Here is a 27,509-nt window from a genome sequence, read left to right on the forward strand (position 1 = left end):
CGGGTGTTTGCTGTATCAGGACAATTTGGAGTGTTTTATTTTTTCACCCAGAAAGCCTTTGTGTTTGGCACTATGTTTGCCAGGGCCAGTGGCTCACTAGCGTATCTTTAACAGCTGCTTAATCCAAACACAGTCTTTCTGAGTGAATGATAAAACACTTAAAACATTTTTGATACAACAAACAGTTGAGTCAGCATTGTTTTTTGGCTCATTGTTACCTTAAATTTGCTAAATTATTCTGTGAAACTGTACCCATCTGCTACGCTGTATAGCCAAGCCTTCTGAAGTGCTTCCTGCTTGAAGGGGGAAACAATCACTGAATTCATTGGAGGCTAATGCCACTACTATAGCCAGGTACTTTACACAGCCCAACTTAGAAAATTCTGAAATATACCTTTAAGACTGTAGAAAAATGCAAAATGACTAACATTTTAAAATGCCATATAGTGACATTTTTAAATGACATGAATAGGGTATGATTAATCGCGAGCAGATTTTTTTAAAACTCTTCTGACAGCCCTTATGATATCAGATCAGAATTGTCTGTTGGGTCACTTATACCTGATAACAAAAGAAACTGCCCTCTTAATCAGCTATTAGCTATTCTGGATGCACGTTTTAAACTGATACAACACAACAGAAAAATATCTGCTACTGACATTGGTTCAAGTCAGATTTTTTGCTGAAACCGATATGTGGGCACATCCCCAAGTTTTGGCAGATAAATACATAGGATAGACGGATAGACAATGGGTAAAAAGGCTGTGGACACTTCACTCAGTTGTCAGAATGTCAGTTCTTTTCTGATGCCATGTGTTTCAGGTAGTTCTGTCAATTGATTAAAAAAGCCTTTATAATGAAGTAATCACGGTCAGTTGCAAATATACTGAGCATATGAGAGATTGCCTTATAGGTAGATTCATGATAAAAAATAATGATACAAACTGAAATAATGTGCATCAACAATGATCCATCTTAAATGGAAACGACAGGCAAAGGAAAGGGAGAGACTGAGGGCAAATTGCATTCATAATTTCAGATTGTGCTGATCTTAAGGATGAATAAAATAAAAATAAAGAGCAAAGCTAAGTTTTGACATGATCTCATTAAATTGACAAAACTACTGTGGACAGCTAAATGATGACAGTGCAATTAATCTGTGATTTTAAATCTATTTCTTCTAATTAATTGAATTTGTTTTTTTATAATACTGTTTTTGAACAGTGCTATCTGTGTTTTTCTTTGAAGATGTAGACTTGAAAATTACCACTGCCAAACAAACACATTTCTTAAGATAGATGCTCAAGGCTCAGGAAAGGACTGAATCCATCAGAAAAATTCAAGCAAACCCCTGTACATTGTTTAAATTGCACAAACACTTTGCAGTTTTGACTGTGTGTAAGAAGTTACTTGCGATGCAGAGAATAAATTACTTAAGCTCAGATGCTTCAAGTTTTGTCAGTTTATCCAAACAACCATCTATAAGTTCAAATATCACTACTGATACTTGCTGAAGTTAAACATTCTGGTGTTGTTACAATCCTAATGTGACTGTAGCTTCAGAAAAATCGTGAACATCTCTCCAACAATCGTGCTGATTTTCTGCTGTAACATTATCTCCATTTCTAGGAAGGGTGTTCATGTGATTTTCAAGTGTCTTTAAAGGAAGTTAAGCCCAAAACAGCCATATAACCCAGGTATTCCTTATGAAAGAAAACACCTTTTACCAGTCTGTTTTACTCTCTCTTTCAAAGATGTTGGGCTAGTGGAGTTCTAACTTATGTAACTCTCATAACTGTCTAAATGGATCTCTGCATGAGACCAATGTCATGCTTGAACAGCAAAGGGCTTGAATGTGTCTGTATCCTGTAGCATGAAGCCAACAGCCACTGTTATGAAGAGGCCTTGTCCAAACCCAGACTATTATCTGTTCTCTGTCAAACTCTTATGGTAGACCAATCCTCATTTGGCTTTGTTTTTCCTGGCAACCATTGATGAATAAGTTAGCCTGATGTTTCTTACAGGGTGCAACAGAGTGACCCTTTTTCTCTTGCTTTGCATGGTCTGAGGTTGCATAAAGATGTCCTCACTGTAAGAGTCATGCACATGGCGTTTTGTTTGAATACAGCTTATGAAATCCCTCTCTTAAACTCCTTTTTTCTTAAAATTGAAAGTGTGAAGTGTTTCTAATGAGTTGGACTACCAATAACAGTTCACACGGGCAGATTTGTCGTCACTGATTTCTTTATTACTCATAGTAAATGGTTGTCTATGAATATTTAGTGGTGTTGAATTTTATTGCTCCTACAGCAAAGAGTGTGGCTGAAACTACTTTCTAAGTAGAAGCTTCCAAATTGTAGGAGCTAAAAACAAACAAACAAAAAAACAGTTTTCTGCTCACTTTGTTGTGACCATATTGAGCTTAACACAAAGCTAAGTATTCCTATTCTTCAATGTCAAAGAATAATCAAACATCTGTTTGTTTTAACGGTTGTCTTTCATTAAAACATTTCTTTTTGAGAATGTTTTAAATGTGTAAAACCTCTGTGTACACATGTCCGTTCATGCTGAGATTTTTATAATGTTAAAGCTGTCGTTTGACTCCATAATCTTTAAACCACACTGTCAGATTTGTTAATAATCCATCAACAAGCCATGACTCATCTGAAGTGTTTGTATGTGTTCTTTTGTTGTGTAAAATCACACCCAGCAGGCAGGTTTCAGACCACTACAAGGTAACTAGCATGAACTAAATACTGTTTAAATAATTGATTTAACAATGGTTTGTATTTGAGCATAAAAGAAGTGAAAGTGGGGCCTTTATTTTGAAAGGGAATCGGGTATCATCTGTACATTTAATCATTCTGAGCTTTATATGGTTTTGATTGTATAGTATTACTGCTCTATATCTGCTTACCTTTTTCTTTATAATCTAAACTTGTTCTTTAAAGGCAGTTCACAGTAATGCAGTACAACAAACCAGCCATACAATTGTAAGATATTTGTTCCCTTGATTATATGAAAGATATGCTGAACAAGTACAGCTCTTTGCTCAGGCAGCAGAGGTTTTTATTAGTTAATAACTTCGTCGTGACAGGGAAACGGTAAATGCACTGAATATTTATCTCCGTAGCTACGTCTACAATGCAATTGACAAAGTGTTACATGTATAATGGTTAGACTATTAGAATAGATGTCCAATATATCATTATACTTTAGAAAAAAATGTTTTATTTGGTTTGGACAAATCTTCCAATTTAAAGTATTAACTCTATGCTGTGAGGAAAAAAATAAACATTTCAAAACAAATCCGTATTTCAGAAAAAAAATGGATGACACTCATGCAACCTTACAATGCAAAATCACACACCGACAATAAGTTTTGTGTTTTTCATGTCTTGGTGTTTTTAGTGACACTCAGGTCTGGAAATAAAACTGTTTTTTTTCTTTTGTTTCCTGTTGAAAGCTTATATGTGAACACTGTTCTTTTGATATAATGTGGTTGCTTTATTCTCAATTAAAGTCAATAAATATTTTAAGAAAATGATCATAGCATTTGTTTTATGTTCCAAGAAGCTGCTGCAGTATTGTGGGTGTAAAAGAAATAATTCAGCGTCGGTAGATCTTGATTGGCAGATGGATTAACAAATAAGGTGCCTTTGATTCCAACCAATCAGAGCCTCGAGTGGGCGGGCTAAAACTGACTGCAGTGGCTGTGGCAGTTGGTGGGTTACGCCAGAAAATCGACGTTGCGTTCCGAAGAAGCTAGATAGGTTCGGACGGCTGAGAAGAAGGTAAGCCGTTACAAGCAAATTGTTTGGATTTATCAATCTTCTGGCACCGAGACCCTAACGTGACGATATAAAAACAATAATATGCACAATTCAGGCAGCTAAATTCGTATCTTAGCCCTAAATCGTTTAAAGTAGCCGTTAGCTAGTATTAGCAACTGCTAAACAAAGATGGCGACCCCATAACTGAAAGAGTGACGCAGAAGAGAGGCGGGCTGAAGCTCGGTGTGGCGCCTGGTTAGACTTTAAGGAGACAGAAACGTACTTCTAGATCAAAACGTACAACAGATATTCTACATTTACCCTAAGCAGGTTTCGTTTGGTTTCAGAACTTAGAACTGTTGTTCTGTGCGCAATTTATTTCGGTGTTAATAAACTAAAGTTGTTCAAACGAATGTGACAAGGCACCTGACCTGCCAACGCCTGATTTAACGTTATTTATTATGCAGAACATCATTAACATTCATTTAAATAGAATCAAATGTTGTACGCATGCAGCTCATCATCATATGTCCATTTTACTTTAAAAGCACTTAATGTTGAAATCACCAAAGATTAAATGCTCTGATATTTGGACCGGTTTATCGATTAAAGATCTAGCGTAATATTAAGCCACGCGGTTATCAGATATGGGCATGTACGTTCATGCCCAAAGACATATGTTTCCGAGCTTAACTACTCTAGCCTAAATTTAAGTATTCCTCTAGCTTCAGATAAGTGTTTTTGGAACTTGCATATGTATTATATAACGCTTTTGTTTGTGACTGGAGTTAAAAATGCTGCCTTCAATTGTCTGTTTTGTCTCACCAATAGTGCAAAATCCAAAGTTTTTCAGCATACTAGTAAATGCCAAAGAAGCCAACAAATCTTCGATTTTTTAATATGGTTATGGGAACTCCTTTCTTAAATACCATATATAGTATATGTAAATTCTGGATCAACTTATTTGTGAATTTGACACTCGTAATATTTTTCTTGTTCACTTCAAATGTCCGTTATATTTTTAGGGGCTTATTTCCTGCAAGTTTATGACCCTTCTTTTGTATTATTTGCTCTAATAACCTGCTGCTATAGTACCACAGTTTCCCAGTTTGAGATCAATAAAGTACTTCCATCTATTTAAATGTTAAAAAGAAAAAAAGTACAAATTTTGATGACAATTTACCTCAATAAAACACCTAGTTTGCATTGATCTAGGTTCCATATGCACCATCTCCATTAGTAGACTTTTTATTCAACACAAAAAAAAAAATCTACAGTTTTTTATAGACTCTAAAGTTAAATTGATATGTGGGCCACCACTGCAAAAGCAGGAGAAATTTTGTTAACTATTATTTAACCAAAAGTGGCAGACTTTTAGATTGTAGGATCAAAAACTAAAAGTATCAACCACACTATTATAACAATCCACTGTCACTATGCTGCAAGACATCCATATTGATTTCACAGTCGTTAAAATGGGATCCCCATCCCTTAATTCACATTATAGTGTCATGTTGCGGAAGTGCTCAGGAACACAGTGCACAAACCAGTTATCAAAGTAGATCAGCTTTGAGTTCTTTTATCCTTTCATTCTCAACTGGGGGGATGCAAGGTTCTGTCTGCTCTGAGGTTGTTACATTCACTATTATTTGTTGAAATTATGACAAAACTTTGGAATAGTACAATGGCCTTTTGGTTAAAACGTGCTCAAGGCTATTTGTTTGGATATAAACAATTAAAGACAACTGAAATTGATGTAATATTTTGGGTACAAGTGAGGAGAGGTTAGGATCTACTGCTTTAATCTAATGATGGATTGTTTTTTCCAGCTCTATTTATTTTACAGATTTAAAATGAACAGGATACGAATCCACGTTTTGCCTTCAAGTCGGAACCGGGTGTCCCAGACACCTCGTCCCCAGGAGCCCCAGTTTTGCTCTTTTACACAGCGACCGTGTTCTCAGCCTCGTCTGGAAGGACTGGAGTTCTGCATCAAACACATTCTGGAGGACAAGAATGCCCCATACAAGCAGTGCAGCTACGTCTCTGCCAAGAACGGCAAGCGCTGCCCTAATGCTTCACCAAAGGTGGAAAGAAAAGATGGGTAGGCCTATGATTTATCTTCTTTTTGGCAAGACTGTGGACACAAACATTTAACATTTTCAACAATAAATGCTGTTTCTAACATTTCTCTTTCTTCTTCAGAGTGACATTCTGTGCAGAGCATGCTCGCAGAAATGCCATGGCCCTCCGAGCTCAGATGAGAAAGCAGTCTTCCAATCCATCCCCAGAGCTACTACTGTCCCAGCTTAGTGGCTACAACAGAGCAGAGACACACAGTGCTGATGGAAGCCGCTCTGAAGCCAGCCGTATTCTAGGTAAACTTGGACTGTAGATAAGTTAATAAGATTAGTGTCATGTGTATTTAGTTGTTTTTGCATAATTTGATGGGTAAATTGATGTGTATATCTTTCTTTAGCCTCTGTGAACCTAACTTGAGTGTTTGATTACCTGCTCTCTGGACAGATGAAGAGAGTCTAAGTGAAGAGGAGCAGGGTCCATTGGTACTAGACCAGACGTGGAGAGGAGACCCCGACAGTGATATAGACAGCGTTGATAGTGACCATGAAGATCCTCTGAAGTAAGACGAATTTACAGTTTTTAAAGCTATTTTTTAACTTTCACTCTAGCTTTATTGGCTCTAGACTGCAGATTTGTATCCAAACTCTTTTTGTTCCACTGAATTTTACTAAGTTAAGTAAAAGAATTTGGTTAACATCGCAGGCCAAAGTGACCTGAATCAGATTTTTTTTTTACACAATTTTTTTTTTTTAATGAGAGTTTGATCAGCAGAAGTCACATTAAAATCTGATCTTTTCAAGTTAGATTTGGACTACTTTATACACATATCCACTGAAGTCAATGACAAAGTCTGATATAGACCACATTTTAAAAAACTAATGTCAGCAGTCTGAAGACTTGCGGTGCGAATGCAGCTTTACGCCATGTCCTTTAGCACACCAGCATCAAATTCTGTGTTGCACAACATTGTTTGCTTGTTTTCCACACTTCATCTATTAAATTTTTAATCCTGTGCTTTGTTAATTTTATTTTTACTTTGTTTAAAGTGTTATGTTTGCTTTTATTTTGGTGGTGAAGAATAGGGAGTGTGGTGCTTTGTTTTGAGTAGTTTTTGACAGTGGTGAGCAGTCTAGTTTTGCCTCTGTTAACAAAAATCAAAGCACATTATGTGAATCACAGATATGGGTATAATTTCAGTACTATCTCTACTTTTGTAAAAACAGCCAACAAATTGTTGCATGAGGAGAGAAAGAAAATCATGAAAATGTACCTCCTTATGCCTTGTCGTTTCTGTCTTTCCTTGTTCCTTGTCTGTCTTAACTCAAGTGAAAGAGACAAATAGAAACATGATAATAAACTAAAAATGTGCTGCATTGCTGGCTGGCTGTTGAGACAACAGGAAAGAGTTGAATTAAGCTGGATTTGCTGCATATGCTTGCCCTTGTCCCATGCTGTTCTGACCAGTGTTAGAAACTAGCAATAAGAGGTTTAGAATTTGTTTCTTAGGAGGTCTTTTGGGGAAATCACCTACACTAAGTTCAGTACAAACGACTGCAGTGCAGTTAAAACAGTTGGTTTTCAGGTTTGCTGTTAATTTACTGTACAGTCTGAAAAGAGACCCAGACCCAGTTGCTCTTGGTTACAACTTTTACTAGCTCAGTGCCAGAGTGTTTTATTGAGACTTTTTTTGTTAAATTTACAACCTGCCATTTTGTTACAAGTTATGCCTGGAGTCAGTTGAAAAAAAAAATCACTGCCCTTTGCTTGTTTTGTTTCTTTTTGGGTTAATGTATTTTTGAACTTATCTGTATTTCTTTTTTTGTAGACATGCAGGAGTTTACACAGCAGAGGAGGTGGCGCTAATCACTCGAGAAAAACTCATTAGGCTCCAGTCTCTCTACATTGACCAATTCAAACGCCTGCAGCATCTACTCAAGGAGAAAAAGCGCAGATACCTGCACAACCGCAAAGTAGAGCACGAAACTCTCGGTAGATAAAATAACTGTTCCTGTTGGGAAATCCTCACGAAAGCTTTTTTTTTTTTTTAAATCATTTTGTGATATTGTATTTGCTTACAATCATTCCAGGAAGCAGTCTGTTGACGGGGCCTGAAGGTCTGTCCATGAAGGAGAGGGAGAACCTAAAGAAACTCAAAGCTCTGCGTCGATACCGTCGTCGGTACGGTGTGGAAGCTCTGCTGCACCGACAACTCAGGGAGAGGAGGCAGGCTGTGACAGAAGGAGCTCCTCAGGTGAGACCTCCTTTACAGGAAGCTGTTTAACTATTTGTGTTAAACCAGGGTGTATGACGTGCAAAAACAGTATTTGCTTTTTTGAATGAGCTTTAGCCATGAAATAATTTCACGCCTAGCTCCAGCTATGAGTAAAGGGGATAAGGTTTGGGTTTCAATAGGTTGTGATTTGAATCTCAAACTCAATAATCAGTGTTTTGATTTACCATAAAATATGGATATGAATTGCACAGTTAAGTAAGATACAGTCTGTTTTTTGGGTGGGTCTCACAGAGGGGTGAGTAGATTGTTTTTCCTGCGTGACAGTTTCCATTGTGTTCAACACAATCTACAATATGCAGTGTCTGTGCTGCTGTGTAGTTCTTGTAGCACTGTTCCCAATGGAGTGTGAAACTTAGTAGCTAATGGTACAGTAGTTTAGCTCTCAACCTACAAGAACATTAGTACTTGTGAAATATGAACCCACTTATCTCTACTTGTCTTCTATTGTCTTTAACTGTTGTATTTCAATCAAACCAGAAATCCACAGGGTTTTTGTACCAAAACATATACCATCTTCTTTAAAGTACAGTTATGTTTGTATGAAGGAGAATTATGTCAAAAACTGGTGCCAACAGCCTGGTCTGCATCTCTGTGTATCTCAGTATTCTTTGATTGGTGCCACAAAGCCAACTATTTTTGCATTTTACCTGGGTATATTGGTCTTCCAGTTTTATAGGATGTGTTTGCAATCTTCAGGGCAGTTTTTGTGTCCTGAAAGGATTTCTGAGGTACTCAGGAAATACCACAGGTTGATATAAACAATTAAAGTTCAGCTTCATGCTGATTTAAAGTTGTGAATTTCCAGTCCAGTTCCACCATTATCTAAGGTGCGTGGATAAGGTAAAGAAATGCCTGAACTTTTTTAATTCAAGCAAGCCCTGCAGTATATAGGACACTCAATCAGACCAGCGTGTCTCAGCATTCAGCCTTTAATAGAGCCATCTAAAAGTTAATCTCGTCTGGGGTTCCTGTTTGCCTGCATGTCCTCTATCCATTCTGAAATCATTTAATCAGATATACTTTTGAAAGAGCTGATGCTGTATAAATTTTAATCTGAAAGTGAATGTTGTTCTCAACTCCATTGTAAAGGAAAGATAGGAGATGTTTTTTTTAATTATATCTCAAAAATGATATGAATGGTTAGACACTACAAGAGGATGGATATGATCAGGCAACTTGATTACCTGACTCTTGATGTCGTGATCTTTCTGATACTGTGTTTACGTAAAATCTAGTTAGCTATAACAAAAAAGCCGAGACATTCAGAAAAGGATTCCCTTGTTTTTTATCTTTGACTAAGCGCTATTTTTAATTTCAGTAAAATGACATGTCTATGATTTTACCTGAAGAAAATAAATGTAAGGGTATTATTTCCCTCTATTTTATGACTCTTAAACACACCGTCCTTTTCCATCTATAGATGTAGCTGGGCAGTTGTGTCCTTAAATATGTCCAGAATGACTGTGAATAGCATATGATAATGTAAATACTTTTGGTTATGATTCAAAAACATCACATGTGGCTTATCAGTGAGCCCATTTAAAGAAACCCAAATAACCATATCTCCCTCAATCTCACAGCATACTGGAATGGTCTTAGTGACGTTAATGCTTATAAATGAAATACTGTTTAAGTTCAAATTCCTGTATTAATGTTTTCTGATGCTTCTTTCCTTTCATGCAGCCTCACACGAGAACAGCGTATGAGAAGTGTATCTCTTTTGTAGAAGGAACTCGATGTACCAATCCCTGCCTGCCAATGACCCGCCACTGTGTCACACGTATCCTTATGATGTTTTCAATATGAGTTGGACTCCTATAGTGTGCTTGTTGTCATCTAAAATAGCTAAGTGTTGGCCTGACATAAGTCAGAGAATATTTCAGCATTGTTTCTAAATTAACAAGTTTTTTTTTACTCCTACAAACTCCTTCATCCATCCCTCTTTAGCCGTTGTCATCCTGGCCCTAAATCAAGACTAACAGCTTGCAGTAGCTGCTGGTTTCAAAAGGAGCCTACATTAACTCCTTCCTGTGGTCTGTTGATTTTTCCCAGAGTTATAAAGGGGCTAATCAGTTCAGTTGGAAGGTACAACACGCTCATCCTTCCTTCACTTCACCCCCTAAACCCTGTAGTGAAGCTCATGCATTTTATGTTTTCATCCTGTAGGATATACGTTTTTTGTTTGTTTGTTTGTTTGTTTGTTTGTTTTTTGCCTTTTTATTGTATCTGTGGAACTTTTTTTTTTTTTTTTTTTTTTTTTTTCAGTTTTCTTTTGACAACAAGCAATATTGCACAAATTCTTTGACTTTTGGTGGAAATCTTGACCATATTAAAATGGAGTCCAACCTTTTTTGAACTCTAAAATAAGTCACTCACTTATGAGGGGAAAAAATTCAAGGATCAGGTATACTCTAATAACTGAAATACTAGATTGGATACTTTTGTGTTAAATGTCTGAGAACTTAGTTCTACATTTCTTAGTTGTGAGCTGTTTTCTTTATCTGTTTTATTTCTGTGCTCTTTGTGTCATCGTCCTTGACGGCTATAAACCCAGACATCTACCAGGACAGCAACCAGGTGCTTTTCAAAATGTGTCCAGGCCTTAAAGACCTCCCATGTGACCGCACAGTGCACATGGGTCAGTCTGACGATCCTCGCTGTCCGCTCCACCTCACCCTGCCTCCCCCCATGTACCAGCCAGAGCAGGAAGCTCCCCCACAGGAACCCATTACCACTGCAAGCAGAGACATGTATTTGAGTGCAGCAGAACTCCAGCCCACAGAAAGCCTCCCTCTAGAGTTCAGTGATGTATGTAGAAATGATTTCCTCCACTTATTGTGACACAGATATTAGGTTCTGCAGTAACTGTTAGATACTTAGTAACTGGTGTTCAAGGGTACTTCCAGTGCCTCAGTACTGAATGTTATAAACATCATCACCCATATGCTCCCAAGCAGCCTTTCCATTAGGGTGAACTTTCATAAATGCATCCACTAGAGGGCTCACTCTCACACAGACCAACACTTACTCACTGCTGTCCAGCTGACATTCAGGTCCTAACTGATCTACCCCTGGCTCTTATGTCGTAGTTGTCTGTTGAAAAAGTCCTGCTGGTTTCCATGTTTTTGTTGTGATTTGTTGGCCACACTGCTTGACACTGACTCTAAGATTTACTGTGGTATTTCAGCATTTGTCCCTAAATCTTAAGCCTCCAAATAACACTGAAATCAAGAAAACGCTCCGTCTGTATCTAGGAATGAGTATTGAAATCTGGTGTCAAAAAAGTACTGGTACCAATACATCCAATATCTACTGGACCAAAATATAACACAGATTTTGATGTGTCCTTTTGTTACACTGTCAACCAGACATAACCTACTACCACTCCAAGTGAAAGGCACAAAATGCTGTGTGCTATTAGTGCAATATATGTTCAGATCATTTTAGCATATCATGAAGATCTTTTTATTATTTCGCAGTAGAGAGCAATGTTCCAATGTTTCTTATCCAGGACACAGTCATACTGGCTGACACATTTTCCTTATTGCTTGTCTCAGATGCAACACCAGCATGAGTTTTGCTTTAGCCTCCTACATTAAGTTTGTTTTTCTTATCCTTTGCTCTATGGGCATCTTTTTGAGATATTACTCTTAACTCTCAGCTAACATCTATATGAAGTTCTGGTGTAGAAAATCTGCCTTTTGAGGAGCCCCTGCCCAGTGGGTAGTTGTTATGACCTTTGTACAATCTAGGGGTAACTAAAAGGAGTAACATAATAAGTTTTTGAATTAAACAAGTGTAACTAACAAAAACTGCCAAACTAGAATAGCAAGAATTTCAAAGATTTATTTACAATGAAATTAGGTAATAACAAAATCAGACATTAGTTGATCAAGTTGTGGACAAAGAAAAAAATTTTGCTGACAAAGAATTGACTAAGGAAAACCTCAAACTGACGTACTGACTTCGGGGAACTCAAAGGCCAAATTATCAAACAAGAACCCCAAATCTAACTACAAAAGAATGAACCTCAACTATTTGTACCAAAATTGAAATACAATTCTTAACTCCCTGACTAACCACAAAACAGGATAAAAAATCTATCAAAATCATACAAAAATGGCAGAGATTCCCCTACCCTTCTTCTGTCTTAAACTAAAATGGCTTTACCTTACTCAGATACACCAACAGAAGCAAGGTACTGGCTTGGGTGTCCTTTGTAACATCTCAGATGAGCTAGATCAGCCTCAGCTGCTGCACACTCCTGAGGTGTGGCAAACCTGCAACCCAATCAGGGTGAGAGAAGGCCCAAACAAAAACAGAAGATTCATCCAAAACAACAGACTCCGCCTCATCAGAGGCCATAATAGTAGTACTTTCCAAAGGCCCAGGAACTAGGGGAAGTATGACTACAGTGCTGAACATTTCTGACTGCAAACTTGGTTGACGATTGTAGGCTGACCACATAGATCATTAGATTTCCAGTGGTTGACAAATGTTTCTCGCTGGTCAGTTTTAGAAGTGTAGCCTTTCTGAGAAGAGATTAAACTTCTTCAAGAACCTTGACCGAGACCACTTGCCCCATTTGGAGACAGTGCCAGTACCCTGGCCCAGATCTTTCATCACAATGAATTTAAATATCAGTAAAAAATGTAAACCAGGAAAAAAATATCAAAAATTGAAACTGACAATATAGTTTCTGCTAAAAAATGTGATGATTCAAAGATCCTAAGCATTGAAATCATTATTTGTGAATGATCTGAGGACATATAATCATATTGTTTACTTTGTCTTCCTGAAATCCAGCTGTGTCAGACTGCCTTTTTTGCATAATCATTCTGGGGACTTGAGGCCCTGGCAGAAGCACAGACAACAGTCAGCCACAGGAACCTTTTAGTTCCTCGAAGAGAAATTTCTGGAACTAAAAATTCCTGGCACTTCGAATGAAAAGCACCTTTGTTGATTTTTCTTGTGTTGGGCGGAGCTGTGGTGGTTAAGAGTAAACACAAGAGTGAAATCCTGTTAAATAATGATCCAAGATATTATGATGGCATTGAACTTCTCTGCAAGGCTGAATCAGGTTTACACTCATTGTCCATCTAGATAAAAGGAGCAGATTCTCATCCTCATCAGAGGACACCTAGTGCTGCCTGCATTATGTCTTGTACATGGAAGAAGTTAGTCCTGCCGTATTTGTTCTTCTTTCCAAACCAAGACCACATTCTCTTAGAGGTCAGTAAGATTTTCAGTCACACTGCTGTAAAGTTGTTGTGTTCACATCTGCCCACATTAATCAGTTAAAGGCATAAAATGAGTCAGATTCTGAATCAACAGGATACTCCTAAGACAAAAATAATAAATAATGCATAAAGGATGATCAAGTGCAGCTGTCTAGCATTGGTAATCTGATTTGTGAGTTTTAACTAAAATTAAATTACTGCACAATTGATTTGTTGATTGTTGTAAAAAAAAAAATCTGTTCAGTCACACAGCAGTTATGTTAACACTTCAACAGACAAAGAACCTTTCTGTGAGTTAGTGTCAGTCAGCTTAAATCATTCCAGCAATGATTTTATTTAGAAGAAAACATTTATAAACTCAGCTGGAATGAAAAGAAAATGTTTTTCTTTTTTGTTTTGTTTCTTTCTTTGGACATTACCAGCCAGAGTAAAGGCTTGAAAGTACCCTTGAACTGCCACAACATTGCTGCAAGTATTTGCAATGTAAAAAGCCACTGAGGGCTTCCTTCTATTACTTAACTGGTGATGTGTGCTTCCAGTAAAAATCCAGTTTATAGACGATTGGGACCTTTTTCATTAAAAAGATATTTACAACTCTCCATTGCTTTTCGAGTAGTCTAACCAGAGATGAACAACAAGCTCTACATTTTCAAGTTTCTATCTCATGGATATCCTCTGTTACACAGGACCTGGATGTTGAAGGGGATGGCATGCAGGGTCCTCCATCCCCCCTTCAGTTCGACACTGCCCTCGCTCTGGAGGACCAGACCATCAGAGCCATCGCCGAGGCCCCGATGGACATCCTGACAGGAGAAGACCCAGACCAAGTGGACCTTGACGCCTCGGGACAGGAGCTCTCCGAGAGAGATGTGGATGCCATCATGGATGACCAGGTTAACTCTTGATAAAAGGCTTCGACACCTCGAATAACTTGAATCTTGAATGTTGGCGTCCATACACTGTGCGATAATAATCCTACAGTTTGATTGTATGTCACACTGCAAGCTGGGTCTAATAAAATCTTGGTCTCAATCTGTGTCAGTACTAAATGCTTTCAAATTGTGCAACACTGAAGAATTGTGCCACTGTTTTTTTAAAGGGGGAAGCATGAAACTAAAAGACGGGTTCACATGCTATCTTTTAAGAAACAGATGCCAGTAAGAGAACAGAAATCTCTTCTTTTTAAACTGTATCCTCTGAAAGTGGGTGTTGACAGATCTTTTTCTGGCATGCCTAAAGTGTAAATGATGGAAAACAAAATCCAAAATCTAATGACAAGAGGAGGCTTCAGAATTTTGATTCTGTTAGATCTATTTTAATGAAACAAGCCTTTTGTCAAAATTATGTCTAACTGCATCTCAACCCCACAAAGATGAGGCATTTTGTTCCCCCTCACTCCTTACCTCTGACTTTTTAAATGCATGCACTTTGAAATTTAATGACAACTATTCTGCCTGCTCTCTGTCTGCAAACAAACAGGTGGATTATGTTTGGTGATAAAAGCTTCAAGATTCTTGACATTTAATGAAATACCCTGAATCGTGCCTGAATTTTCTTCTTTAAATGACTTTAATGGTTAAACTAAAGAGACCATCAACATCAGAAGATAAATGCTCAGCAAAGATTGTGAATGCTATCCTCCCTGTTCTACATCTGAAGTATTTCAGGAGATCTCATGATCTATATAAACATGAATAGTTAAAGCTAAAGTCCTTCAAAAGTTCATAAAACAAAACAAAAAAAAAAACATTTAACAGATTGTGACTGTTTTTGCACCAATTCCTGCATCACTCATGTTTTGTAAACATCACAAAATTGACCCAGCTTTAGATGTGGTGTGGCCACATGGATGAGCAAAATGGGTTACCAATGCCACAAAAATAAATGTTTTTTATTTGATTGGTCCTCTTTTCCAAAATGTTAAATAATCTAAATATAAATATCAGCATCCCAGATTCAGACCCAACAAGGAACTAATGTTTCAAGCTTTTCCCAATCTTCTTCACTCTTAATTTTCTAATCTTTTCACTATAATTTAACAGGACAAATACCCAAACATATTAAGTTAGCTGGCCAGTGTATTAAGCCATTTCATGTCAAGATTCAAATGTATTTATCTGAGTAAAATAGAGGAATTATATCGTTCTCACTACAAAAATAAAGAAATACTGATTGCATAAAACCATGTAAGAGATACAAAAATCCTTAAATGGTTAAGAACATGGAATATTCCAGCCTTGGATTGCGACATTACTATTTAAGCTGTTCCAATGTAGGCTTAAGTTATAACTTAAATATCACACCCAGCTCTTAGTGGGTGTAAAGTCTGCTTAAAATTTGGTTGTCTTGGAAAGTCTCTGAAAGAAAGGATATTTTTAAGGATGAGAAGAAGCAGAATGTTAAAGCTGCAGTCTGTGATTGATCATATTCTCAGAAAAGTATGATGACTTTTTTGGAACTTGTGCTCATTTTCCAAGAGTGGAGATGGTCCCAGCCACAAGTACCTGGACTTAGGTGATAAATCGATTTTAATGATAGGATTTGCCTGGTTGAGTTTAAGTAACCTGGATGGGAACCGTTCATCAGAATGAGAGACATTCCGATGATTGGTGCACCAGCCTGCTTTTGCTCCCTCTCCTCACACATACATTAGAGCAGTGAAGAGAAGGCGACTCTCTGACTGTTGGCAGTTGACTGTGACTGTTTCCCTCACATTCTATGGACTATGAGTGGGTGATTGTTCAGTGTATCTGCTGACCATTTGAGCATTTTTTCTGCAGTCCACACAAGATCGCCTTCTGCAGCAAGTTGACACCATCAGATTTTCCTTTCTGTTCATGCACATTTAGAGTGTCACATGTATACACAGAATCAGCACAGCGATTTAAACTTGCACACATACTAAGCAGGAGAGAAAATCAATTAAAGTCATAAATCAGAGGCGCCAGTTTAAGTCAGTGGGTAGAGCAGGCACCCATATGAAGAGGCTGTAGGCCTCAAAGCATCGGTCACATGATCGGTTCACAGTCTGTGCAGTCTGGTGCATGCCCCCCATATTTCCTGTCTCTTTTCAGCTCTCCTATCAAAATAAAGGCAAAAAAATCTAAAAAAATAAATAAATAAATAAATAAAAACTAAATGGGCCATATCGCCCAGCGCTGTAAGTGCCATAAAATGATCTCATGCTTTTGACAATATAACCACTCAGTGTTACCCCTCTCATTTTACACTGGCTGTTGGTATTGAAGGCTTCAGCTTTAACCTAATCACAATGCTTTGACATACTTTGCATATAATTTAGTTGTGGTTTGTCTTTCAAATGTAGTTAACAGTGAGCTGAAAGTCTCTACAGAGACACTTTTATGAGAGAGGAAGCACTATAATGAACTGCGTTAAACTGCTTTTCACTGATTAGTCAAATGAAGTGGAAACATAAAGGACTGTTCACAACTTTGAGGCACATTTGGACCAAAAAGGCTGAAGTATAATCTTCATTTAAACTCGAAAATCATTGAGGGCTAGCCTTCATTTAAAATGGCATTGAGAAGATAAAGGAAAAATGCACGATTAACAATAAAGAGTAAAACAAATATATCAATCATATTCTAAAGATATAAAGTACAGTAATAAGATAAAAACGCCTAATATTCATCAGAAATGGAACACCAAAGTCAATTAAAACAGGTGCAATCAGAGGACAAGAAATTCCAAATTAGTAATCTGAAGTAACCCAAAGAAGTAAGTTGTTGTTTTTTAAAGTGCTCTGTAGTGAGTTTGAAGCAAACGGTGCAAAGAAGCTAAGAAGTAAGGTGTAGATGTGGCGTGCAGCCACCTGAGGGCACCATCAGGGTGGGAAGGAGGATTGGTACTAGGGCTGTCACGATATCAGATTTTCACTTAACAATTATCGTGGGCAAAAAATGTCACGATAACAATATCATGATATCAATAAAAATTTGAATAATAATGGGACAATCAATCAGATTTATCTTTAACTTTATTTATGTTGCATTCTCTCTTTTGGCAGATGAATTACACTCAAAATACCTGTCTAAGGAGGTACTCAGACAATATGAAAACAGTAACTGTACAACTACATTTAAAAAGGGCAATTTACGCTCAATAGCTAGTTAAAAGATAACCAGATGAACTGAAAAAAAACAGAAAATCCATAGGGTGCAATATCTGCTATATTTACACTAATAACTGAAACAAAATCATTTGTGGATAGCAGGGGACACAGCATTTGTGTGCAACTGAAGAATGTTGACTAATAATTTTGAAATAATCCAATGTCTACTGAACAATCCCTGGCATATTTTTCTTTTTCTGTTTCCCAGCTGTGTTCAAGTGGCACTTGATCAGGGCAACAGCCCTAATTGACACACCACCAGTTATGCTCTTGATGTCTTTGGATATTACCAGGGGCAGGGGAAATTTGTTGAAATAAAAACGAAATCCACGCCTTGAGGGCGGAGTAAGGGGTGGATGTGTCGAGTGAGCATGGTCAGGGGCCGTGGTTTTCAGATATTTTTTGGAAAAAATAAAATTCACAACACTAGTCAGCTGAATTACACAAATACATGCTAAAATGTATATTTGGACAGCATACTTGACTAAAGCAATCTACTGTAGCAAATCCAACATTTTTTGTACCTGTTATAACTCATTTTTACACCAAATTATATTAAAAAATCTGCATCTGAAACAAAGGTGCAGTAAGAAAATACCAGAAATACTACAGAAAATGTTGGTTCGCTAAGAGGTTGTTCAATTTTTAATACTTATATAGTCATAGTAATCATGCATGGATTTTATAAATTCCCAAGGCACACTAGTGCGCCTTGCCACACAATTTGAGAACCATGTGCTAAGAGTACCATACAGGTAGGTAGTAGGGTTGCCACGACCCCCGAGGTAGTGCTGGGGATGTTACAAGGGCCGGCAAACCACCGTCAGTCTCCAGGTGTATTACCAGGGGTGAAAAGGCCTGGACAAAAGAAACGCCGTTGAGCTTGACCTTAGTGGCCAAGCAACACGTGTGTAAACAAGGTCAAGCTTGGCTCTTGCCGCCCTCCCTGCCTTCTCCAACCCCAGGTTGTGGCATGTCTGGTAAAGAATTTTATGGAAAGATTCATAAAAACTTATGCACAAACGAGGTATCTGTGACAATATTTCAGACAGTTTGGATGTTATGTTCTGCTAGTTAAGATGAACCTCACCTGTGGTGCAGCCGAACAATGATCAAACTAAAATTGCAAAGGAACACCTTCAATGCAGGATTTAGTGTGGACTTTACACCACAACATAAGACTTACTTTGCACACAGATTGTGCAATAGTCTACTGATTTGTTCTCCATACTTCAGTAGTCTTGACTAGACTACTGACGGTATAATTTCCCTGTACACAGTTATGTGTAGACATTGACAACACAAAGAGTAACTCTTACAGTTTTATTTTTAGATTACATTTTGTTTCCTCACCCTCTCTGTCTACTGGAAATCTGCAAACATTTAACCACCATAATCAGAGGCTAAATCAGTCATCAAGTTATATCATTAAAATGTATTGCATTTAAAACAAGTGAGATGTTTGATTCAAACGGCTCTCTGTGGAGATTACATCACTCAAAAAATATTGACCCTCTCGGGGTAAATCCAGCATTCAATATATGTAAAAAAGGCCTTAAATAAATCCACTCACACAACTATTTCTTATTAAACTTATTAGAAAATATGGCGCCGAAAATATGGCATCTTACTTGCAATGACTCCATATCATCTCTGCATGTGCTTTGAAAAACGCTAGTTCCTTTTGTGCCAAACTCAGCCGTACAAACTACAGGCTTGTTGGTTTGTTTACAGCAGACTAATAGAAAACAGGCAAAGAGTCGGGTGTAGCAAAACACTGAATTTGCGCTGTACATGTCCAAAGAGTGCCTCAAAAGCTTGAGTAATACTTGCATTTCCAACAAGTTTAGATAAGTAAATAAAATGGTGTATGCTCTTAAAATAATCCTCTAGGACCGACATGTCTGTGATTCCAAAGATGTCACCAGGTGTCTTCTAGTTATCAGACGTTTTGAAACATCCTTAAAGCAGAATGCAGCAAAAACAAACCGCTGATGCCGGTCGATACAGAAAGCAATAATCATCTGCTGTGTCTCCACATTCTTGTTTTGTTCGCTGACTGACAAGATGTGTTGGACGTTTCTAACAGAGATGGAAGCTCAAATTATCAGAGCATGTTTGGAGCTGAAAATTGCATGTTTTTAACCACAAACGCGGATCTTCTGCTCAAGTATGTTTCCACAGAGGAGCCATTTCACTGAGATTCTTATCCGAGAGGAAATTTCATCATTTTAAACCTGGACTGTACACTTTACATATCATTGGGTTTTGATTAGAAAAGCTTTGAAATTGCTCCAATTTTCTACCACAGCCAACTGAGCTGAAAACGCTGTCACATAATCATAGGAGGAAAATGATCACACAGAGTTAACCCACTAAATGACCGGGGTTTGATACTGGCTGGATCAAAGCGTTATTTTAAACATCTGATTAGATAAAGTCACTCTGTAGGAGTATTTCTGAAGCGTTTGCACCACAAAGCCACCAAGACCCTTGATGTGAATAACCAGAGCAAACCTTTACAATGTACGCTTTCCAAAGATGTGACAGGATGTAAAGATATTTCCCAGTAATTATAACCAAAGAAAAACTCCTCTCTTATTTAGAATAGGGCTGAAAGATTTGCGAAAATAATCTAATTGCGATTTTTTTCCCTAATATACAATTATTTTTAGGTTCCTCATCTTATATATTTTTCAATTAATACAAGCAAGAAATCACTCTAAATTATAATGTACACAATATTAAATATACTAGGGAAAATGATTTAAAACAAATAGGTAATTGTGATTATTTTGGCTCTATTGCAAATTTGATATAAATTTCTACATTGAAGGGGATAATCATTTTTATGTCAATCACATTTTAAATAAAAAGAACATATACATTTAGTAAAGCAGAAGTTTTTATTCTAAAAAAAGTGTGAATGTTTGCATTATGTGCATAAAATCTCTGATGCAAAAAAATCTTAAAGAAATATTGCAACTTTTGCGATTTGTAAATTGAAGCAATATTGGGATTTAAAGGGGACATATTATGCAAAAATCACTTTTTTCAGGCTTTACTGACAAAAATATGTGCCCCAAATATGTGCCCCCTAATCTGTTTACAATCCCCTCCCCCCTTCTCCACCTTCATGAAAATGTATGCTGAAACAAGCCATTCTCAGATTTTTCCCTCATGATGTCATATGGAGAGTTAGCCCCGCCCCCAGGTTCGGTTGGCCCTTCCTGCTTGGAAGAAAGTTCCGCCTTTTTCTCCTGATCCTCCTCTCAGCTGCCAGCCACATCCATTAAACCACATCTATTTCCTGGAAGGGGCAGAGTCAGACAGCTAGTTAACATTTAAAGCCACAGACACAGAAACAGCTCGCTCTGAGCAGGGCTGAAACAGAGGGGTTTTTAGACATATAAAAATCCAATATTAGAGTGTTTTTGTGGCAACAAACTACATAGGCATGTTTGCGGACCTCTGAGACCAGTATAAACTTGTCTTAAAAGGGATAAGTATGCCCCCTTTAATTTGTGATTTATTTCCCAGCCCTAATCTAGAATATCTTGTACTATGTGACAGTTGAAGGTCTCAAATGCCAAGTTCAACACCAGATGTCGATTCTACATAAGAAAGCACAAATGCACATCAAGAAAAAGGCTAAAAAAAGGAAAAATAGCTACATACTTTACTCTTTTGTCTCATTTTTATTGGCTCCTTATGCTATGAATATTGCTGATTTTTCTACAGATGTAAGCAGGAAATCCTACTTTTGTTTCAGTGTATGCCTTAATAACAGAAACAGCAGTCAAAAAGTTGTGCAGCTTAGTATGATAAGGAAAATGGCCCTTTTTAATAACATAAACAAAAATCTGATAAGTGATGCTGCCTTGATTAGGATTACAACTTAAGATTCTGATAAGGTTTTTAAATAAAGTTTAAATTTATCCCTGTAATTTAAGATGGTTAAGACTTCCTCTCTATATACTGAAAACTAACGATAGAAAGTTTCTCTAGCAGCTTTTTTCAGTCTTATCTCTTGGGTTCAATGGTTGCCAAAACTATTGAGTCAGAATCTTAAATAGTAAAATTTATGTTGAACATATTCCTCTGTACGTCTCCTGACTTGCTGTTCTCATACACAGGTGGTTTCAGAGGTTGTAGGAGGTGAAGAGGAGGCCGCTGATACTTCACTCCAAGACGTCAATGCAGCTACAGTCGATGCTCCAAGATAAAACAACTACTGCAAGATGATCTGAAGAACATGTACAATAGACAATAAAGCTGCGTTTCTACCAAAAGAAAGCAGAACTTTTTATCCCAGGTGATTTTCAGGAGTTTTCAGTGAGGTTCAGTGGTGCTTAAACACAAGAAAAACTAGTCTGATTTTGAAAAATTCACATCTATTTCACATCGATTTTAAAGTGTTAACATCCATGACAGTTTGCAAAAGTAGTTCGAAATATTGTAGCAGCATTAATAAAAGACTTTAGAATACAGTGCAGAAACTGCAAACGTGCATCTGAATTAATTATTTTACTCAGTTTTCCAACAAAAACTGAAGTTCTCATTTAATCCCATTATAATGGGATAATAAGTTCTTTGCAGATGACGACACGCGACGGTGCAGAACTTCACTTGGGAGGCAAGTAGTGATTTCAGCATAGAGAAACTCTACCAAAAAGGCATGTTTTGAGCTGTTTACGACTATGCAAGGCGTTTAAAGTAGAAAAACATAAACATTCTTAATTCTTAAGCTACTTTTATGGCCTGAAAGTAGTGAAATATTCAGGCAAATAAAGTTTTAAAAAGTTATGGAGAAATAGAAGCAGGCAGGAATTTAAAAAAGTCTCCATCTAAAGCCTGAACAAGTGGTGTTACACAACACTCATGCGGTCTGCTTTGGTTCAGTACAGTTTAGTCATCGTTTAGCACAGGGGTGTTCAAACTGTGGCCCAGGGGCTTTTTAAATGTGGATTAAATAACGACAAAGATAGAGGAAAGGAAACTGGCACTCAAACTGGAACTAGCTACCACAGCTAATGTAAAAGAGATGTTTTATTGCTCAGGCTCATTCGTGAACGGCACACCATTACTGTTGCTCAAGCCACAAGGTTTATTCGATTAAAACTATATTACCGTTTCAATTAAAAGCATAATTGTGACAAAATGAGGATTTTTTTTCTAAGTTAAAGGAGCTCTGCTAGCCTCTTAGCTCAGTAAAAGACTCCTGTAGACTCTTGTCTCTCTTCGTCCGACTAGACAAGGCTAGACACTCTAAAGTCTGCAGGGCTATTTGTGATATTGATCACCCACACGCCAAGTGAAAAATTTAAGCTGTGCTTATAATTGCTTTTTTTGGTAACGTGTAGGGATCATATTCTATGTATGTACACATTTGCAGTGTAGAGATCTATTTAGAGCTGTAAAGTGCTAACTTTCCCACATTCCCATTCATTCTGATGGCTGTCCCCACTTTCTGACCCCAAACTGACATTGCAAACAACCTATAGCACTGGTTTTCTTATAATAACAAATTACTTGGGGGGAATCTTGACAACAAGACAAATTAACTTGTTATCATGAAAAAACAAGCATTGTTATCCTTAGATAATGATAGAATGAAATAGAGATCTCAACAACAAAAAAAAAACACTCTGAAATGTCTTGTTTCCACAGGAAAAGTAAAATAAAATGTTTGGATGCATGTCGTTTAAGGACCAAAACTACTTCCTCAGCTGGTTTTATGAATGCTGAAAATACTTGATGAATCATGAATTTTAGCAGGAGCCTTTTGGGGGGCATTTAGAAGTCCCTATCCCTAATTTAAAGGCTGGTTCTTGTGGTGAAAAGGCACAAAGTTCCTCCTAAAGTTCCTTGTCCCTGGGGGAAGTTCATGCAGTGGAAACGTGGCTGTACTATACATTCATTGACTATTTCTGTTTGTCATGTGGGTGTATATTTATTTTGTTTCCTCTGGTTTAAACTGTTCTCATTCAGTTGGTAGAAAGTTTTCATCACTTTCATCCACAAATAAACTATTTTATGATACTTTTGTTGAACTCTTCTTAATCATAACCAGATTCTGAATAGATTTATGATCCCTGCAGTATTTTAGGAACAGAAAGACCACTATATGAAGGCTGCTTTTTTAAGTATATGGTGAAGTTATGTTTGGCAGCATGGGGACAGCCTCTGTAAGAAAAAAATGGGGCGGGTAATGCAATTTCATGCAATGACATCACTTTTCCTCAACCCAAAACAGTAAAAACGGCGAGGCAGAGAAAGAACGCGGCTGCAGGCAGGGAGAGGACGACACCGCTGCAACAATGAGCACAAGCTTACCTGTTTTAAACCGCATTTCTCCTCTGTATTAACCATGCTACGTCGACAGTTTACAACCAAATGAGGTGAGTTTTTTAAAAATGTCGTGTCATGTTAGCTCGCTCGATACAACTGCTGGCAAACACAGCGACACTGAGGTTTTTTTGGCATGATTTTCATTGATTTAACATCGCCGGTGAAGTGAAGGTCCGGGCGGATGTGAAGCTAAAGATGAGGCTAGCTTGTTTTAGCGTTTTTATTAACGGTTAACGGCTCCGTGCTGGCCGTTGGTGGACAAGGGCGTAACAGCTTTACCGGAGCCGGAGGGGACACATTTGGGTTTTTAAGGGCCTGTCCCAAGAAAAAAAACGTACATTTTCATAAGCCAAAGTGCGTTTTTTCTCTTTGTCCAAGTACGTTTCATGCTAGCTTAAATGTCGCAGTTTTAAAGGATAGAAACCCCAAAAAGAGGAAGGTGGAGAGGAACTGTCATTCCAGTCCTGTAAGTGCTGTTAACGGTGCGTTTATTCCCCCCAACACTTCAGAGCTAATTAATTAATGATGTGAATAAACTGAGCATTAATTAGACCATGTAAAAAGCCCATCCTTGCTGTGACTGCAGACAGTGATAATGCTTTAAAACCAGCAGGGTTAAATCAGCCAGCTCATTGAATGAATTAAGGTGTGAATATGTCTGATGCTTGATCCTGCTCTCAATCCCTGCTGCAGTGGGGATGAAACTACTCTAATCTGTTACTGAGGGAAAAGTATTTAGACTGAAACATGGCCATATACTCAACTACTGCAGTGATCATGTCTTTACAGCATCAGAATATACTTAAAATGGCAAAATGATGCACAATAGCTGGTTCATGAATCATCTTATAGTGTTGCATTACAACAATTTATGCATTTGCTGCTCTAATTTTGCATCTTGCGAAGTAAGAGTCATTCTTTAAGTCATTTATAGACTTTAGAGTAACATAGCATTCTGCTGAGTTGCCCATAGAAATCAAATGTCATAATATTGCCTATAGATTTTAATTTTTTTTCTTTATTTCAATCTGCAAATGAACTCAAGCTGTCATTAAGTTTAAGTTAAGGCGTTGACGAAATTCTAGGGCTGTGCATCTTCACTGATCTCATGATTTGTTTTGATTTAGATCAGTGGTTCTCAACTGGTGGGTCGAGACCCAAAAGTGGGTCACGAACAAGCGTCAGCTTCTGGTCCTGAAAAATGAAGCCAATTCGGAAGTGTGAAAATTTGCAATAGTGTCCACTTGAGGCTTGCTGCAGGAGCACCCATCTGACCACATGTTAAAAAGCCGTTTTTTGCACTAGAAATAAACTGGTTTACAGCCTAGTTCAAAAACCAAACTTGTCTCGTTAGCTAATGTCTTCATGTCCTCTCACTGTACAGGGGGGAATTTTTGTTGTACCACAGTGGTTTCGATTATGTCCAAAACTTCACTGCGCACTGATTGGCGTGTCTCATTTGATTGACAGATAGCTTGACAGGCTGACACTACCACCAGTAGGCCGGCTTTAGTGCTAGCTGAGCTGACAGGAAGTTGATCTCAGTGGGTGGGCTCTTGTCTGCCATTAGGTTGATCCAAATTTCGGTTGAGACAGAAATTTCAATATATAGGCCACCACAGATTGGCTTCAAAACCAATTAAGTCAACCTATTGTGAGCAGACGGCTGACGTCACACAGGCTTCGTCCACTTGTTTTTACAGTGTACGGTCGCAAAGCTGTTTCTAGTAGGTCAAGAAGGCGTGCCTGAAAAAAACCTTGGGACGACGGCCATGATGTGTGGAAGGTCAAAGCTGACAGATTAGTTTTATTTTACTCTATTTTCCCATAGTTGAAAGTATTTTTTGGTGGTTTAATTAAGATCTTAACTTTTCAAGGGGGAAACAAAACTGGTTTTTGAATCTTATGGGGGTAATTTCTTGAAATATCCAGAAAACAACCAAAATTTACACCTTGCCATGGGAAACGGAATAAAATAAAACATATTCATCCATGTCAGTTTAAGGTTTTTTATAATGACATGATTGTCCTGTCTCTTTCTCAGTCAGTTATGCTCTTTGGTACAATTTTCAATGTTTTTTTTTAATAAAATAATAGAAGTTGTTGAATCTTTTTTAAGAACTTTGGTCAGGGTTACTCAGTTAGGAGGTGGATGGTGGGTCCTGAGGCTAGACTAGTTTAGAACCACTGATTTAGATTATCCTTCCAACGATTCACTTCACTGATTCAGTCTCATGTAGGGCTGTTTGATTGTTTAAGCACATTAAAATCCCAAATTTTATATGTAGTATACTGCTCTGTGCATAAATTTTGAATATTTACATTAATTTGTTGCGTTTTCTTGAGGGGCAGCTATAGCTGGGTAACAAGTGGAGCATTTCCTTGGCTTGGCTCAACTCTACCTTGGTTTTGGTACCAGGAACTTGTGTTAGGTTGTTTTTACGCCTGACTGTCCGGGAGACTGGATTCAGTTCAGGGCTGAAATTACAAACAGTGAAACATCAAATTTACGCTGTTTTGGGATTGCTACTTTTGCTTTGGTGTCTTTCTGAGCAGCCAGTGAGGCAGCGAGCTGTTCAGCATGTTGTTCTTAGCATGAGACGAATGAATCAGTACCAAAAAGAAGGCGAGCCAAAATGAGAGCAAGAGACTACAACATGTTGCTATGGTTTCACAGACGCCAAGGGAGGTATCAACATGTATTTTATTGTATTAAATGACATGAATATATCCATAAATCATTCTGCTTTATGCCTTTGGTTAGGTTGCATCGCTTTGCTTTCACACCAGGGTTCGAGACAAGTGTCAGACATCCATGTTACCCTGCTCTTTTATACTCTCTGACCACTCAGTGGTTGATTGTGTCATGGTTTCACATTTTAGTTTCAACTCTGTGATGTATAGCTCAGACGATTAGAGATGAATTCTTATTTCCAAAATGAAAACTGACTTTATCATGGTGATTACAGAAATGGTCTTAGAATAGCGAATTGTCCTCATGAAGCTGGGTTGAGCTGGTGTGTGAACACTGCAGAAAATATAAAGAAAATTCACAGTGAACGAGGAGACAGGGTGATAATGTTGATATCACGAGACTGGTGCGTGACTGGTTGTATCTTGGTACACATCAAGAAGTTGCATCACACTCTTTTTGCTTGCCAGCATGTTCCTTTTCTTCATTGATGCTGGTAACACACTGCTTTATCATAAAAGCAAAACCTTGTAATTAGTTTGAGTATCGAATCTCTCTTCCTCCACCTTTTGGATTTTTGCAGTTTTTCTTTATGTCGTGTCTTTCCTTCAGAGATGATCCTTCCTGTCTGGCAGGGACGACGTCACGCTGTCAGGGAAGGAGAAACCCAGCAAGACCTCAGAGGAGCACTCTGAAGTCTAGAAGTAATTTTCAGGGAGTTCAAGGTGAAGACTATAGAAACCAGTTTTTAAAATTTTAAAATAAACATTAGAAAAGTAAAGTGAGTATTTATAAAACTTAAAAAATCTTAAATTGAACCTTTGAGAAAAGAAGTTATACTACAAGATTCACAGCCATAATAAAATGCAAGAAGTCAAAATAATGAGATTAAAAGTTTAGATTATGAAATGAGAAATTATGATTATGAGATTAAAAAGTCCTAATT

General features: G+C 37.7%; 2 protein-coding genes and 1 non-coding gene across 5 annotated transcripts in view; all 3 read left to right on the forward strand.

Moving 5' to 3' along the window:
- The first annotated feature begins 3,700 nt into the window (after window positions 1–3,700).
- kansl2 (KAT8 regulatory NSL complex subunit 2) lies at window positions 3,701–22,202 on the forward strand. Of its 3 annotated transcripts, XM_041799668.1 has the most exons (11): window positions 3,701–3,794; window positions 5,603–5,877; window positions 5,979–6,151; window positions 6,300–6,414; window positions 7,681–7,844; window positions 7,943–8,106; window positions 9,832–9,928; window positions 10,703–10,956; window positions 13,252–13,380; window positions 14,075–14,281; window positions 21,657–22,202. In XM_041799668.1, the coding sequence occupies exons 2-11, from the start codon at window positions 5,627–5,629 to the stop codon at window positions 21,744–21,746; spliced, it is 1,644 nt and encodes a 547-aa protein (XP_041655602.1). In that variant the 5' UTR covers window positions 3,701–3,794; window positions 5,603–5,626; the 3' UTR covers window positions 21,747–22,202. The 3 variants fall into 3 exon arrangements, with proteins under 3 accessions (XP_041655602.1, XP_041655603.1, XP_041655605.1); XM_041799669.1 differs by lacking the exon at window positions 13,252–13,380 and having other exon boundaries at window positions 21,657–22,193; XM_041799671.1 differs by lacking the exons at window positions 13,252–13,380; window positions 21,657–22,202 and having other exon boundaries at window positions 14,075–14,424.
- On the forward strand, window positions 10,107–10,241 carry LOC121518233. Its single transcript, XR_005992636.1, has one exon. It is a non-coding gene; the product is annotated as a small nucleolar RNA SNORA2/SNORA34 family (small nucleolar RNA).
- A 1,596-nt stretch (window positions 22,203–23,798) lies between the features above and the next one.
- Window positions 23,799–27,509, forward strand: part of nckap5l (NCK-associated protein 5-like) — an 87,324-nt gene continuing 83,613 nt past the window's right edge. The window contains exon 1 of the mRNA XM_041798765.1: window positions 23,799–23,921. The gene's annotated coding sequence lies outside the window, so the exon portion shown is untranslated. The remainder of the gene's footprint in view (window positions 23,922–27,509) is intronic.

The sequence above is a fragment of the Cheilinus undulatus genome, linkage group 11 (genome assembly GCF_018320785.1).
Source record: "Cheilinus undulatus linkage group 11, ASM1832078v1, whole genome shotgun sequence".
Lineage (NCBI taxonomy): Eukaryota > Metazoa > Chordata > Actinopteri > Labriformes > Labridae > Cheilinus > Cheilinus undulatus.